Genomic DNA, 14029 nt, shown 5'->3' with positions numbered 1-14029 from the left:
GGTGCCTCGCTCAGGTAGAAGTTCCGAGCCAGGAACATGAGTAATTATGGAAATATATAAGCAATATGCCTGAAACAACAGATACAGTTCGTAGACTTGGAAAAGGGAAACTGATAAATCCGTATCGAAAGTAGATACGAAAGTGTAACTGTATGGTGAATATGGGCGGGATGTAGTTTGATTATTCGGTTATAGTTTTCCAAATCGCAGCACTTATGCAGCCTGTTGAATACTAAAGGACATTTTCCTCGGAAACTAAATGTATTTAACAGGCCATTCGTTTCCACCGCAGTGCACTTTAAAACTCATTCAGTCTTCATAATTTTCTCATTATCCCGAGCACATTTTCCCCCAGCACGCTTTTCTTATTGCCATTTTGACACAAAACCCGAAAGGCAACGGCGGCAATGATGATAATATTTTTTTGTATTCGAACTGTTTGCTTCTGTTGCTGTTGCTATTGCTTTTGCTTTGACGTCGCCATGCGGCTCATCGTGAACTGAGTACACAATGGCTAAAGTACATACCAGATACAACTACAACTACAAAAATCAAGTAAAATAAACCGCAGAACGAAGCGAAAAAACGGCAGCGAAAAATAAGCGTCGCCAGCAGTTTGTCACTCAATCGCCCAGACATCAGTCGCGTTTTCGGATCGACTGCGAAAAAAATACAGCGCCGAAAAAATAGCAGAAACAAATCGCTGAAATTCTCAACGAGTATCTAACAGATACTCCCAAATCGGAGACGTGTCGCCGTAATCGCGGAAATATAGCCACTTGTGAGCCAAACGGAAATTACAATTGCCGCGCACGCGCGTGTCAAAGTTTAAGTTCAAGACTTGCGATCAATTACCAGGTATCTTTCGGATCGAGATACTCGCGAAAAGCTGAGAAAATTCGATTCGAATACGCAAATCAAGCGCATTTTTGAGTGTGCAAATGAGACTGGAAATGCACATAGCATTTGCATAATTAGTGGACGGATAAGAACCTGGCTTGACTCAGTCGAAAGTACAGTGAGCTCTAGATAAAAGCTAGGGTCATTGAGAACATTTTACAGACTGCAAGCTTTGGAAATGCTTTAATGGCTATTAAACTTTTATAAAATTTATTTCATGAAATGTTCAAAAAACCTTGCCCATCGGAGTCACTACATATCGTGAACTTATTGCCTACCTATATTTACCTGTTAAAATAGCCTAAAAGTAATCGCGTAGAAAATAATTGAATTCACACTGAATACAGAACAGTCAATGGGCATTTCGGGAATTTGGTCGGATGGGTAAGGCCGATGTAAGCTGGCAAAAATAACAGACGAAAAGGCGATTTCCGATCCAATTGGCGTTCCGGTCGGTTGACTCGAGTGTGTGAGCTTGGAGCTGGGTGTGCCGGGCCATAAATAGCCTCCAATGAAGGCTGTCGATGAGCTCTGCCCCTTCGGCACCCTGCGTCACCCTTCGTCACTACGACACGCTCTCACCTACAAGGTCATCCGAACTCAGCTTCCCATTAGGTGATTGAAATAACTTTACTCCAGTGTTTAGGGCGAAAAGAAAACGCAGAAAGTGCGTTTAGATCTCTAATACGAAATTCCACTAATTGTAATCCGATTTTTCCCTCACGTAACGTAGATGAATCATGTGGCTGGGTAAAAGTGTCCCTCAAAAAAAAATCACTCAAAAGACGAAGTCAACAAACGGAAATTGTCACTTGTCAAATTTTCATTTGGCTTTCATTTTAGAGGAGCCTCACACAAGGCGAACGCCACAGAAAAGAAAACCTGAGTGCAGGCCGTATTAAATACAAAATGTCAACGGCTCGTCAAAACCTCAGAAGCAAATAAGTTGTCGTACAAACTTGAACATATTTTTAAAAATCTACACAAATAAATAAAAGAGGGAGCTCAAGATTATTCAATTCCTAACATTGTGAGAATTTTTCTAGTTATATCCTTCGGCTTCTGCATATTAGAGCTTTGTTTATCAAAGTATTTCTCCGTTACGAATTACATAACTAGGCTATTATGCTGAATTATGCCGAAACCTCTTCCGTCTCACATTATTCAAACTCACTTTCGATATTCTTCGGAGTGGAGACCTCCACGTTAGACTTTATCATGCCCCGAATGGGGCGCTTATAATGGAAAAGCGTAACTTTCCGCTCTGAATATTTTCATTTAACAGCAATAATAACAAAAAACCACAATAAAAACAACAGCAGACAACAAACCACATGAGGTGCTGTGGCAGAAGCAAAGTTCAGAGTGTAAATGCGAAGTTTATGCGATAATTGCCAGCGAGTTTGTTGCCAGGTAAATTGCACTTTGAGGCGCACGAGACAGCCAGATAATAATACAAAGTTAACGCAAAACTAGGTTAGAAAATGCTTCAAAAATACACAGCAAATCAGATCACTTAGAAAAAATTACCCCGCATTCGGAAAATCGTCTGGAACGCAGCGAAGCGTTAACAAAATGATTACGAAAATGTCCCCATGGAGCACGTGTATATACATATGTATAGTAATAGCCATTTGGTCGACGAATCAATTGGTTTCGCATATGTCACAACCATCAACAGAAAACTGTTCCACTTTGGGCCACCTGCAAAATGGAAACTCTCGTCAATATTTGCACTTTCTTCTGAGTTACATTCCAAGAAGAGAGCTGCGGCCGACAGGCGGGCAAACTTGTCTATTTACGCATATTTATGTCTATATGTTGGCCATGTACAAACAAGAAGCCATCAGCTTCGACATCAGTCCCAGCATCGTAATCATCGTCATCATCATCTTCTCTAGGCAGTCTGTCAATAGACTGGCAAACGTCAATTTCAGCTGGGTCAGAAGAAATTGAAAATAGACAGTCGAGTCAGGTGGAAGGGGGAAAAGTCGGGATGGATAAACTAAAAATTCGAAAACACGAGTACTTCAAGAAAAATGCCAAATTTCATAGAATACAAACACGAGCTGAAGCCGCAAAATCAATTCAGGCCAATTGCTTTTCGAAAAGGTATGAAATGCCCAACCAAATTGAAACTACTGTATGCAATTTTAACAAACTTGTAGCCAAAAAAAAAAAATGGCCAATATTGCAGTTTTGTGCAATCAATCGCAAACTGTAACGCTTTGGATATCATTCAAGTAATTTGTTATATTGAAATATAACTCTTTACACAAGATATGAAAAGAAGTATAATGATCATTTCAAACACCATCCGATCTTTTATTAACTTTTTAGGGGAACTTCCCAAGGAAACCAGCCAAACTTCAGTGTCAAACAAAAGTCGTTGTTGTAGCTGGATAAATAAGCTTGAAATTTCACAATCCTATCGCTCGTATATGTTTAGGTGTCGAACAGTTGTCGACTTGTTTAGTTTTCCATCTCAAAACTCCCCGCCTGGGTCTAAAGTTACTTATTTACCCTGGGCTCCCTTCTCATTTATTGTATAAACACAGACATTCGTCTCTTCAAAACTCTGCTCAGGCTGATTAGAGCTTCACACAGGTGTTATATACACATACTATATGTGGAAAGCCCAGCAAGTGGGAGTGGCTGGTGTTAAGTTGCGACAGTTGTGAATATTTAAGCAGAGGAGAAAATGTTTAACACAAGTATAAGCTACATGCCAAAATAGTTTCGAATTGTGCCGTTTTTGCAGCATTTTAATTTAATATTAAACGTTTGCTCAACATTTCGCAAAGCGCAGTTAATATTCAATGACATAATGTTGCTATTATCCAAATGATACACCTCAAAATGTCATATGAACGGCAATAAAAATTGTTCAAGCGAAAGCTGGATGGATTAAAATTTTTGTTTATTTGTTTTGGATTTTTCAATGATTTTAATAACGCTGGCGGGGCTCCTTAACGCGCATAAAAATGCAAAATCAAACAACTGCGCTATGCGATCGCCATAATAATCGTAACAATAAAAGCAAATATGGTCCATCTGTATGGCCAACCCGTACGGGCGGATCATGTCCGTCCCATTAGCACTCGTTGCGTTGATGGGGGATGTGCAACAAATTGAATGTAAATAACGCAGAACGACAATAAAAAATACTGCGTTATTGCAAAAGGCCAACTGCACTCGCCGGACAATATGGCAAATTAATTAGTTATACAAAAATGGTAGACCATAAAACGCCGTGCTAAAAAATAGTGAAACGGTCGCGTGTGTGTGTGTGTGCAAATAAAATTCAAATTATGCACAAGTGAATAATTGTGGCATTTTAATGGCGGCCCTTGCTAATAAAATTGCTAATAAAATATTGCCTTTCGTTTTTAATTTAGCCCAGGAGGCCCATAAAAAACCAAAGCAAAGCAAAGTTTCATTTAGACAAAAATATTTGAGCCCTTTGACCAATTTTTTTCGTATGTGCTGTGGCGCCATCTAGCGGCCAATAAATAACATGAAAAACCCAAATATCATGGAATGCGGCAATTCCTTAAACAACAACAACAACAGCATTGGCGGCAATATCAACGGAAACGGAAATGGAAATGGCGGAGTCAGCGAGCAGCGCCCCCTATCGGGCAAAGTCCTTGCAGCTTCTCCTCCGCCCATCGTCGGCAACAACAACAACAATAATCTGAAAGTCCGCTACAACAAACTAAGCCCGGGCAGCTCCTCCGCGAGCTCGTCGCCGCCACATCATCAGCAGCACTCGCCACCACCGTCGATGCACCACCAAAGCCATCCCAACCACCCACTCCAGCCGTCCTCCATGTCCACAAACATGGCCACAAATGGCCATCAGTTGTATCCGGCGATAACGGCAACGTATTGGCTCCCGCCGCCGAATCCGGCGCCATATTTAGTTCCAGGTAATTAGTGTTACTTGCACGGGCCACCGTCCAGCTAAGCCCAGTCGGTCCGAGCACACAGTGGGGCCTCCGTAAGACGGATACGCAAGAAAAGTATGCGTTACATTATTTTATACATTTAACATTGACATTAGGGTGTTACATTGTCACATATGAGGTGTTTTCTATAAATATATCTCTTAAGAACTCACTTAATTTGCTTAAAAACTCCCCACAAAAGTTCAGTTATTTATATTAATTTAATTTGCAGAATTACAAGATTTAATTTATTAAGTTTTATACCAATTTGATTTAAAACGCAGTAGATATGGCTGATGACATTTTATCGTTCGTATCTGACAGCTTATCTTTAACAACTCAATTAAATACTATAAATAATTAATGAAGTTGCCAAAGGTTTTATTTGTGTACTTATAAAGAACAACTGTAATTGGAAGTTTTTTTTTTTTATAAACTAAAATTAATTACAATTTTTCACTCTACATGTTGTTCTTAATGATCATTCACTGTGGCTACTATTGTCTAAAACTCATTGCATTTCTGCGCTTTGGCAGCGGAAGCGCGTCGCCTGCAAAAACGTTGCAAATTATATTTTCGTGTTTATTGTGAAGCTCGCGAGGATTACAAAGCCAAGAGCGGGTGGGCGGACCGCCCGCTAGGGGGCGCCAGCAGAGTAATTTTCCGGAGAAAACATGACGGTGGAAACGGACGAAACGGCGAGTGTGCCATGTTTCGATGAAACTTTCGTGTTTTTATTTTCCTGCTCTTTTGTTGGATTGTCGGATTGTATTTTATTTCCTTTTCGCGCCAAGTGGCTAAATGTTAAACCAATATGTATGTGTGTGTGTGTGTGGAGGGGGGTTGCATGTGGAATTGTATGTTACATGTTGAGCTTGCATTGCGTTTCCTTTGTGTGTGTATGTGTGTAAGTGTGTTTGGGTAATTTCATTTGCAAACGCCACTTGCGAGGCGGCTAATTAAATTTTAGCTTTGTCATGGGACTTTTGAACTCCCCGGCAAAGGCGTGTAAAAAAAACGCTTCGGTGGGGAAAATCCAGGATAAATGGATCTTGTCGGTTTGACTGGGTCTTATTCGGTTTTTGTAAAGTAATTTTAGGTTCTTTGTTCTGAACAATAAAATAAACTAAATACTTTAATTCACTTCTTTGCGATATTAATTATCGGAATGCACGTGTTATTTTTTCAACGTTTCATCCCAACAATTTCAAGTTCGTTTATGAATTAAATAACTCGAAGAGTATCACATTCGTGCCTCGCTGATTAGCACCGCTTTGCTAAAAAATTAATCAACTAGCAACTGAGAGACTTTAATCAATTTGAAGTGGTTTTGGATTCGTATTTTTAACCTCTGCTACAGCGAACTGTGTACATAATTTAGAATATTTTGTAGGGCCTGACAAGGAAAGTGACTTTGCCATCTGATTCCGCTTCTTCCTTCGCTCTTCCTCTTGCCGCTGGCTTCCTGTCTGGTTTCGGAGATGTGACAGTTCCTTGGGATGCCTTGGGTCACATGATTTTTGGGGTCTTTGGGGTTCTGAGTTCTGGGTTCTGGGCCCTGTCGTTGGCATGCAAAAGCTACGTGACATGTGGATAGTTGCTGTTGCAGTTGTGTTACCACAGCGAAACGTGTTACATTTATGTTAACGCATTTGCACACGTTAAAAGGCGAAGAGGCGGAGGGAAATGGGGAAAATTCATTTATAATGCCTTGCCACAAGTTCTGAAACCAACAACCTTATGTAACACTCCCCATCCATCCACACATCCAATCAGCTGTTACACTTCACTTTTGACTGACAGCCATTTTGACACACACGCCCCCTTTTCTAGGTTCCGCCCCCCAAAAGTCACTTGATCTTGCAATACAATTATTATTTCCCGCTCGACACTCGCCTGCATCGAATTGCTTTCGAAATACATGCACTTTATTTATTTATACTTTTTTCTCTTCACCTTCGTTTGTTCTTTATTTTTCCGTGTCTGCCAGTAAATTCCCCTTTGGCTGCTTATTTATCAACGCTTTGACTTTGGCTGCTTTGGTCACAGTCAAAGTCGGACGCAAAGTCGAAGTCAACAATTCATTTCGCAAACACATATCGCATAAATATGCAAGTCATGCGCCGAGTTAGACGGAGCACAATTGATGGGTTAACATGGGCGTGGTGGGGTTTTACTGGGTATAGGGGGTTACTAGACAGATGGAGAAGAAGTACCAAAGGCAGCCCTGTCAGCAGTCAGAAGTTGCAATTCCCCAAATGCTAAGGTAATGTCTGAGTTCTTGAAGCTTCAAATAGCTTTCACAGAGTTGAATGCAAATTGGAATATGTATGTGAAGCCAAAACATGCAGAGGGATATACAGAATATAGACCAATTAACAATCTGGTCCTATAAACGTTACTGATTTAAAACAATATTCAAAACTAAGAACATTGTAATGTGCATGGGAAATCGGAGTTTGATTTGTTCCCCTATCCTGATCGAGCAATTCACTTGATGGCCAACTAATTCCCGGCGAACTCTTAGCCATTTGACAATTGGCCGGGGAGGCACATGCATGCCCCTTAACCCCTTGGCAGCCCCAAAGCCATTCGGCAAATCAAACACCGAGTGCCGGGCGACAAGTGACCGAAAAGTTGAACAACGAGCGAGTTCAACGTACACCGCAGAATGAGCAGCAGCCACAATTTTGCATAGACAATACACGAGAGCAACAAATGGTGAATGCGTTACAGTTCAATAGCGATTGACTGGGGTGGGGCACCAGGGGGTTAAAGGGGTACGGCGGGGCTTGAGGGGTTCAATGGGTCGCTTGATCGACAGAACGACTGAAAGTCCCATAAGAACGAAATGAAATTCTGTCGCGACAAATACACAACAATGCGGAATACGTAATCAATTGATTCGGATGTGGCAAGGGGGCAACTCAAACAGATACATTCGTATCTGTGTTTCGTTCGTATCTGTGAGGCGTATCTGCATATATTTACATGTGGCCCGAAACAAAGCGAGCTCGTAACAATCGAGCACCAAACTTTTGATTGCTGGAAAATGCTGCCGATATGCAAACTTTCCGACAAATTCACATTTATTGCCTATTTATCTGAGCAAAGTCGGGCACGAAAGCATCTTAATACGTCTACATACTCTATACACTAGCATCTGGTGGACTGTTATCCTTGTGCTGCAGCAATGGGGTCCTTCTGCCTGCAGCCTACGCAAATGGAAGATGAATTCCGCTCCAGGAATTTTAAGCTAATTAGGTCTGCAAGTCTAGAATGTGCCTGGAATGCCTTATAAGCCCGAGCTGGACAATATGGTAATATGTGGAGAAGGCGAAGAAGATACCACGAAGAGGATTAAACCAGTTCCCATTTACCTTAGTGGTCAATGAGCTCAGAAGCTAAAGTTTGAAATTGCAATTAAAATTATTTCTTTGAACGTGTTAAGCTAGTAAACTTGAGTTATGTGTGCCAAAAGTTCCCAAAACCTAAACCATGTGTAAGGGCTTTGTAGATTGCTAGTATTACATCAAATCTGCTCTATTATAAACACACCCTCACTGCAATTTTTCTGGAAAGTAATCACCTAAGGCCATTCCAAAAATTTACTAAAGATCCCCAACTGATTACTATGCAAAGCGCATTTTGAGGCATGTTAAAAAGTATAAAGAAAAAAGAAACAAAACAAAAAAGCAGCTCAAAGAACCAGGGACGCGTTAAAGTTTTTTACGAGTGTCGGGTAGAAGATTTGAGCTTTTGAGTTGGAAAGATGCTGACTGGCTGCTTCGCTGCCTGGCTGACTGACTGGCAATCAAAATTACCTTTGACGTGACATCTCACAGCCGCAAATATGCAGAAACACCTGGTTGGGGGAGTGTAGGGAATCTACGAGATTAAATGTGCAGCAAGGCATGAGCTATAAAATGACATAAGATACGACGTCAAAATGTATCTTATGAATGTCTGAACGCTCCCCCTTCGGCAATACTCGTATGCACGAAAACAAAAACGTTTATTGTCTACGGAGCACGTGCGTCACAGAACCAGTTTGCCAGAGACCGAAACAGACCTGGCAAATAATGAGATAACAAAAACATTATTTATTTTCAAATTGAAAATTGGAACTAATCGTATAGCTGCAGCCAAATGAGCTTAAGTTGTCAGCTATTTCGATGTACTTGTCTTTAACCTGTCCGAATTGCATTTACACAAGATGCATTTCTGCATTTAGCTGACGTTTTAGTTCTTGATTATGTTGTCAATTAGTAAGTCGACGCCAGATGGGCAACAAAAAGAGGGAAAATCCAACGCAGAGTGCACATTTTGCTGATTGATATTGGTCAAGTGGTTTTTCATTAAGTCATTTCCATGCTCCACTTGAGACTACAACTTCTTTGTAGTTCCATTTCAACAATCTCCAAGTGGCGGCTCTTGCCAAGAACTTGAGTAAAATGTTGATACATAAAAAAAATAATATAGAAGGAATAGGAAAAATTAGGAAAAATATGTTTATGGACTGGGTGGCATGCCCCCCTTCGTCATTGCACTTGCAGCTTTGTTCTGCTCCCCTCTCCCCATTTTCCCAGGCATTTCTCATCTTTAGGGCAACTTGCCAGTGAAGCACTTGAGAACATCGTCGCGGCCAAGGAAACTTCGGGCAGGGAAAATGGGATGGAAAACATTAGAATAGGAATAGCCACTGGCAGCGGTAATTGAATGAAGTTCACAAAGGCAGCCAGAAACGGTCATCGAATGGCTACAAAAATGAAAAAACAAAACAGCATCGAAACAATATTTATAAAAAGTTTGAAAACTGAAAAGCGAAGCTCTGAAATACCCTTAAATAATTAAATTATCTCACTATTATAAATTGTGATCCTCCTTTTTATAATTACTTTCAGCATTAAAAATGTTGACCAAACGTTATGATTCTTTTAAAATCGTCATCTTTATTACATTTCACAAACATAACTAACTCTAACTTAAGTATAAACGCAAATCAAAATGTTTTAAATATTCAATATTTAAATAGTCAACATACAAATTTTCGAATACAGCACGTAGCTTGAAAGTTTCGATTCCCCAATAAAATCGGGCACATACCGTTTCAGAAAATAAGCATACTGCTTATGAAGGGCATCGAAATGGAGCACAAGAGATATTGCTCGCAGAGCACACAAATGAACCCTTCAAGCGAATGGCAAAAATGAGCATCTCCCCCTGGCTCCTGTCGAAATCCCCTTTTGGCTGCTGGCACTTTGCCTATTGCAACATCTCCACTCCACTCCGCTCCTCCGCTGCCACATCATCTTCTGGGGTGCTGCCCCTTTTTTTGCTGCTGCTGCTGCAGCTGCGGAAATTGCGGCGCTCGCGGGCCGGAAGTGTTGCCAACGTAATCGAAACGTGCCCGGGCTCACAGCTCCTGTCAACGGAGTGGAAGTGGAAGTGGATCGTGGTCAGCGGAGTGGGCGTCCACAGGGATTGGGACTCGTGCCGGGGCAGGATGATTATAATGATTTCGCTCATTTGTCGCAGTGGTTGGCTCAACCAATGGCATTAGCTTCTATGATGGTTAATTGTATTTTGTGGCCAGGAAAAGTGGTGAGGTGTTGAGCTGGCTGTACTATGGAAAGTGTTTTAGCTGGTTACTATTCTCAATTTAAGCTACACCTTCAACGAAAATCAAAATCATTCATAATGCAGATTGGTACAAGAAATGGATTAGATTAGCCCGACCTAATCACTTGATTGCAGTACTCAACCTTTTATATAACTAACGCTCTATAAAAATATCATCATAGCAACTTTTTACACCTGCAAGTCTTCCTTTCTTGCTGCAACCTAATTACATGCACATAATTATTCCTTACGAAACGTCACCGGGTGGCGAAACTCTGTGTCGTGAATGAAAAAAAAAGCTTAGTTGAAAATTCCATTTTAATTTCCGTTTCCGCATCAACATTTTCCGCTTGTCAATTATTGCAAAATTATGCAAATATGCTGCGCAGGACGGGAAAGAAATGTCGAAAATTTGTGCGCATTAAATGCGTCGCCCACAAAGGCTCCACCCCCCTCCCCCCAGCGAACTTCCCGTCTGGGGTCCTTGCTCCTGGAACCGCCAGGGAGCTTAATTGAATTAAAACATAAAAATTTCTGCACCGCAATAAGTTTGCCTGCCCCCTTTGGGCCGGGCCATAAACTCCGCCCATGGGGGAATATATGAACAATTGGGACGGACCAACCAAACATACGAGTATATGGCTGTAAGTATGTAATGCGCATTTTAGTGCATTTTGATGGCCACGAATGAGCATCATAATTTCAGCAGTTTACAACATTTTTTCTCGATTGGCGGGGCTTTAAATTAATTATGACAAGACCGGCGAAAAGTATGCTATGTGAAATGGTTGCGCCTTCCGCGGCGCACATGAATTTTCTGCAATAAATATTTATGCAGCTGAGACTGCGAGTTGAAAACGCCCAAACTACTTAACAACACAAACAGATACAAATATGTGAAAAGTTGCCTCCAACTCGTGCAGCACTTCAAAATTGCTGCAGCTGCTGCTGATGCTGTTGTTGCTGCTGTTGCTGTTGTTGCTGCTGCGTTGTTGCTGCTGCTGCACATGTGTGCATGCCATTTTCATTTATCAGGCCTCGTGTGAGCTCAGCGCTTAATCTGTACAGTACACACACAGTAATAACAACAGCAGGAGCTGCAACGCCCGCCACTTACAGTTGAAAAAACAATAATTTCCTTGACAGCATGCAAACAATTTGCATTTATCAATTAAGGAATGGCACGAAAATTGGAAAATCTGAATGCACATTCCCAGTTTAGCGCATAGCAACAAATCGATTTGAAGTAATACAAATTATACAGCTTTAATGTAGGTAAATTTCAATAGGTAATTAATTGCTTGATATCCCAGTTTATGCCGAGTGTAATGCGTTAAGACTTTCTCTTGATTATGCATTGTTGTATGCACAGTGTTGCCGGCGTGTTTATGTTATAATTGAAAACGTTAACTGTTTTTAGAGATGGCGGATCGGCAGTGAAGCATCCTACTTCCCGAGTCCTCCACATATCCATTAACTCCATTGAGCTTAAGGCTGGCCGCGTCTTAAGCTAAATTTTAATTGAAACCTGTTAGACGAGGACGAGGAGCTGGGATGCTGCCTAAGTAGCTTAAAATGTGATTAGATTCAGTCTGAGACAAGCTTCATTATAGTGTGCCTTAATTAATTCGTGATTCGAATCATACTTTAGCATCAAGCTGCGGCACAAACTCTGCAAGAACAACTTACACTTAAGAGCTAAGGTCAAGGCTATAGGCAAAAATCCTTCTGATCAGCTAAAGCCAAAGGTATGTGTTTGGTATTTAAGAATGCCCAGCTTAAACGGCATTCATGTGGCATTTATTGGTGGACGAGAAACGAGGTGGCGGCGAAGGGGCAAAGTCATAGCCATTAGCCAACTTGTTCACATCTGTTTTTACATATGTATTACTTTGCAGCTCCTCCTGAGCCCCTGGCCAAAATGTTCTGAATAATGTTGCATTCCTCCAATTCGAATTCCACATCCACATCTCGTATTTCCGAGTGTGATTTGAATGTGTGTTTTGTATAAATCTGGCTGGCGTGTTTAACATTTATCCTTTCGCTTCTCCGCCACTCCGCCACTCCTCATGTCCTCATTTTAATGTGCTTCGCATTAGTAGCAAATTCTGCTCCATCCATACTTGCGATGTATGCAAATCTCGGTTGACAACCCTCCGGAGGAATTCTGCCACCACTTTCAGTGGGTTTGGTATAAGTTTTATGCGCTTCATTCGTTTGCACGGATGCCATTGTTCTGGTTAATGCGTTTGACTTTTGTTTGTGGCTTACACCGAGTGAGAGTAAAATCGGGTAAATCAGCTTTGGAAAAAACCTCTAAGGGAAGGTAACAATGTATAAATACTTTAAAATCCCTAAAATTTATCAAAATGATTCTATTTGTTTGATGCTAAGGGTTTATTTTACTTTGTGTAGGCTTTAAGAGGGTATTAATATAAGCCCCAATAAATGTACACATCTCACTGACTTCGAAAAGTATGGAAGGGATTTCGGAATCAAGGAGCTTGGCTCGTAAACATTTGCACAAGGCGATTAATTTGTTTATGCCAAACAAACACAACTGTGGAAAATAATTAAGAGCTGTCGAAGCTTTTTTCCAAGAGGCAATGGCAAGAGGCGAGCAATTTAATTGCGATGCAAATTGAATGCAATCTAATGCTTGGCTGACTCCACAGAAAAGCTCTAATAAGATAAAAGATACGCAATTCATGTGTGTGGAAAAAGTAAATTATGCACATGACAAACTTTGCCCGGGGCCAACAATTTTTGGGGGCCAGAAACCGACTTGACACAAAAGTTGATGTCTCAAGTGTGAAGTGAAATATATGAGGACCCAGTAGATTTGTACCTCCCCCTCCCCTTACCACCCCTTACCAGCCTTACCCCCCCCTTTGGCCCACACACATAAGTGCAGTTTCCGCTTTTGACTGTGCATATAAATCTTAAGACAGTTAACGACATCATATGGCAGAGTTGGCTCCCAAGGATGAACTTACAATGCATATGCCACAGGCGGAAGTCTTCACCTCTCTCCCCCTCCCGATCGCCCCTCATCCCGCATCCTGAAAAATCCCCCCGGGGGGCAGCAACTTTGCTGCATAATTGTGGGGCGGAAGGCACGAAGAGGGACCGGCGAAACGAAACGAAACGAAATGCAACGAAAATGTTCGCCCAGCCAGTTGAGGAAACCAATTTGTGGTAATTGTCGTGAAATTGCAATTTCTGCAACTGTAATGGCCCGCAGGAATGACACAGAGATGCACCGAAAGTGTGAGCCAACGGAGGCAGAAGGCAGAAGGCAGTGACTTTCCTCAAATGAGATTCCATTTCTGCCATTTGGCGTCAGTTTCCACACTCTGGTTTCTCGGCCGCTGCCGAAAAAGGTGAAAATGATAAACTGCCTAAAGGCAAATTAATGCGGAGATTGCACCGCCAATAACAGGGCCAATGGAAATGATAACCTGGTAAAGCGACCTGCTCATTCGCATTAAAATCGAAGTTATTTCACTAACAACAAGGCTCAGTAATCGGTTAAAGAAAATATTGAGTTTACATTT

The 14029-nt window shown here is 41.4% G+C and overlaps 1 protein-coding gene across 9 annotated transcripts in view; it reads left to right on the top strand.

Moving 5' to 3' along the window:
• Window positions 1-14029, top strand: part of LOC6527376 (CUGBP Elav-like family member 1) — a 50997-nt gene that overhangs the window by 23212 nt on the left and 13756 nt on the right. Inside the window, exons 1-2 of one of the 9 annotated variants that reach the window (XM_002088432.4) lie at window positions 479-781; window positions 4299-4832. The exons of 6 other annotated variants lie outside the window; for them this stretch is intronic. In XM_002088432.4, the coding sequence (XP_002088468.2) occupies window positions 4418-4832 (415 nt within the window). In that variant the 5' untranslated portion in view covers window positions 479-781; window positions 4299-4417. Of the gene's footprint in view, window positions 1-478; window positions 859-4298; window positions 4833-14029 lie in introns of those variants that run through there. 2 more of the 9 variants (XM_015198176.3, XM_039371306.2) reach the window with 2 other exon arrangements.

This window comes from Drosophila yakuba, chromosome 2L (assembly GCF_016746365.2).
Source record: "Drosophila yakuba strain Tai18E2 chromosome 2L, Prin_Dyak_Tai18E2_2.1, whole genome shotgun sequence".
NCBI classification, from domain to species: domain Eukaryota; kingdom Metazoa; phylum Arthropoda; class Insecta; order Diptera; family Drosophilidae; genus Drosophila; species Drosophila yakuba.
Note: the sequence above shows the minus strand (reverse complement) of the source record. Positions and strands in the feature narration are given on the sequence as shown.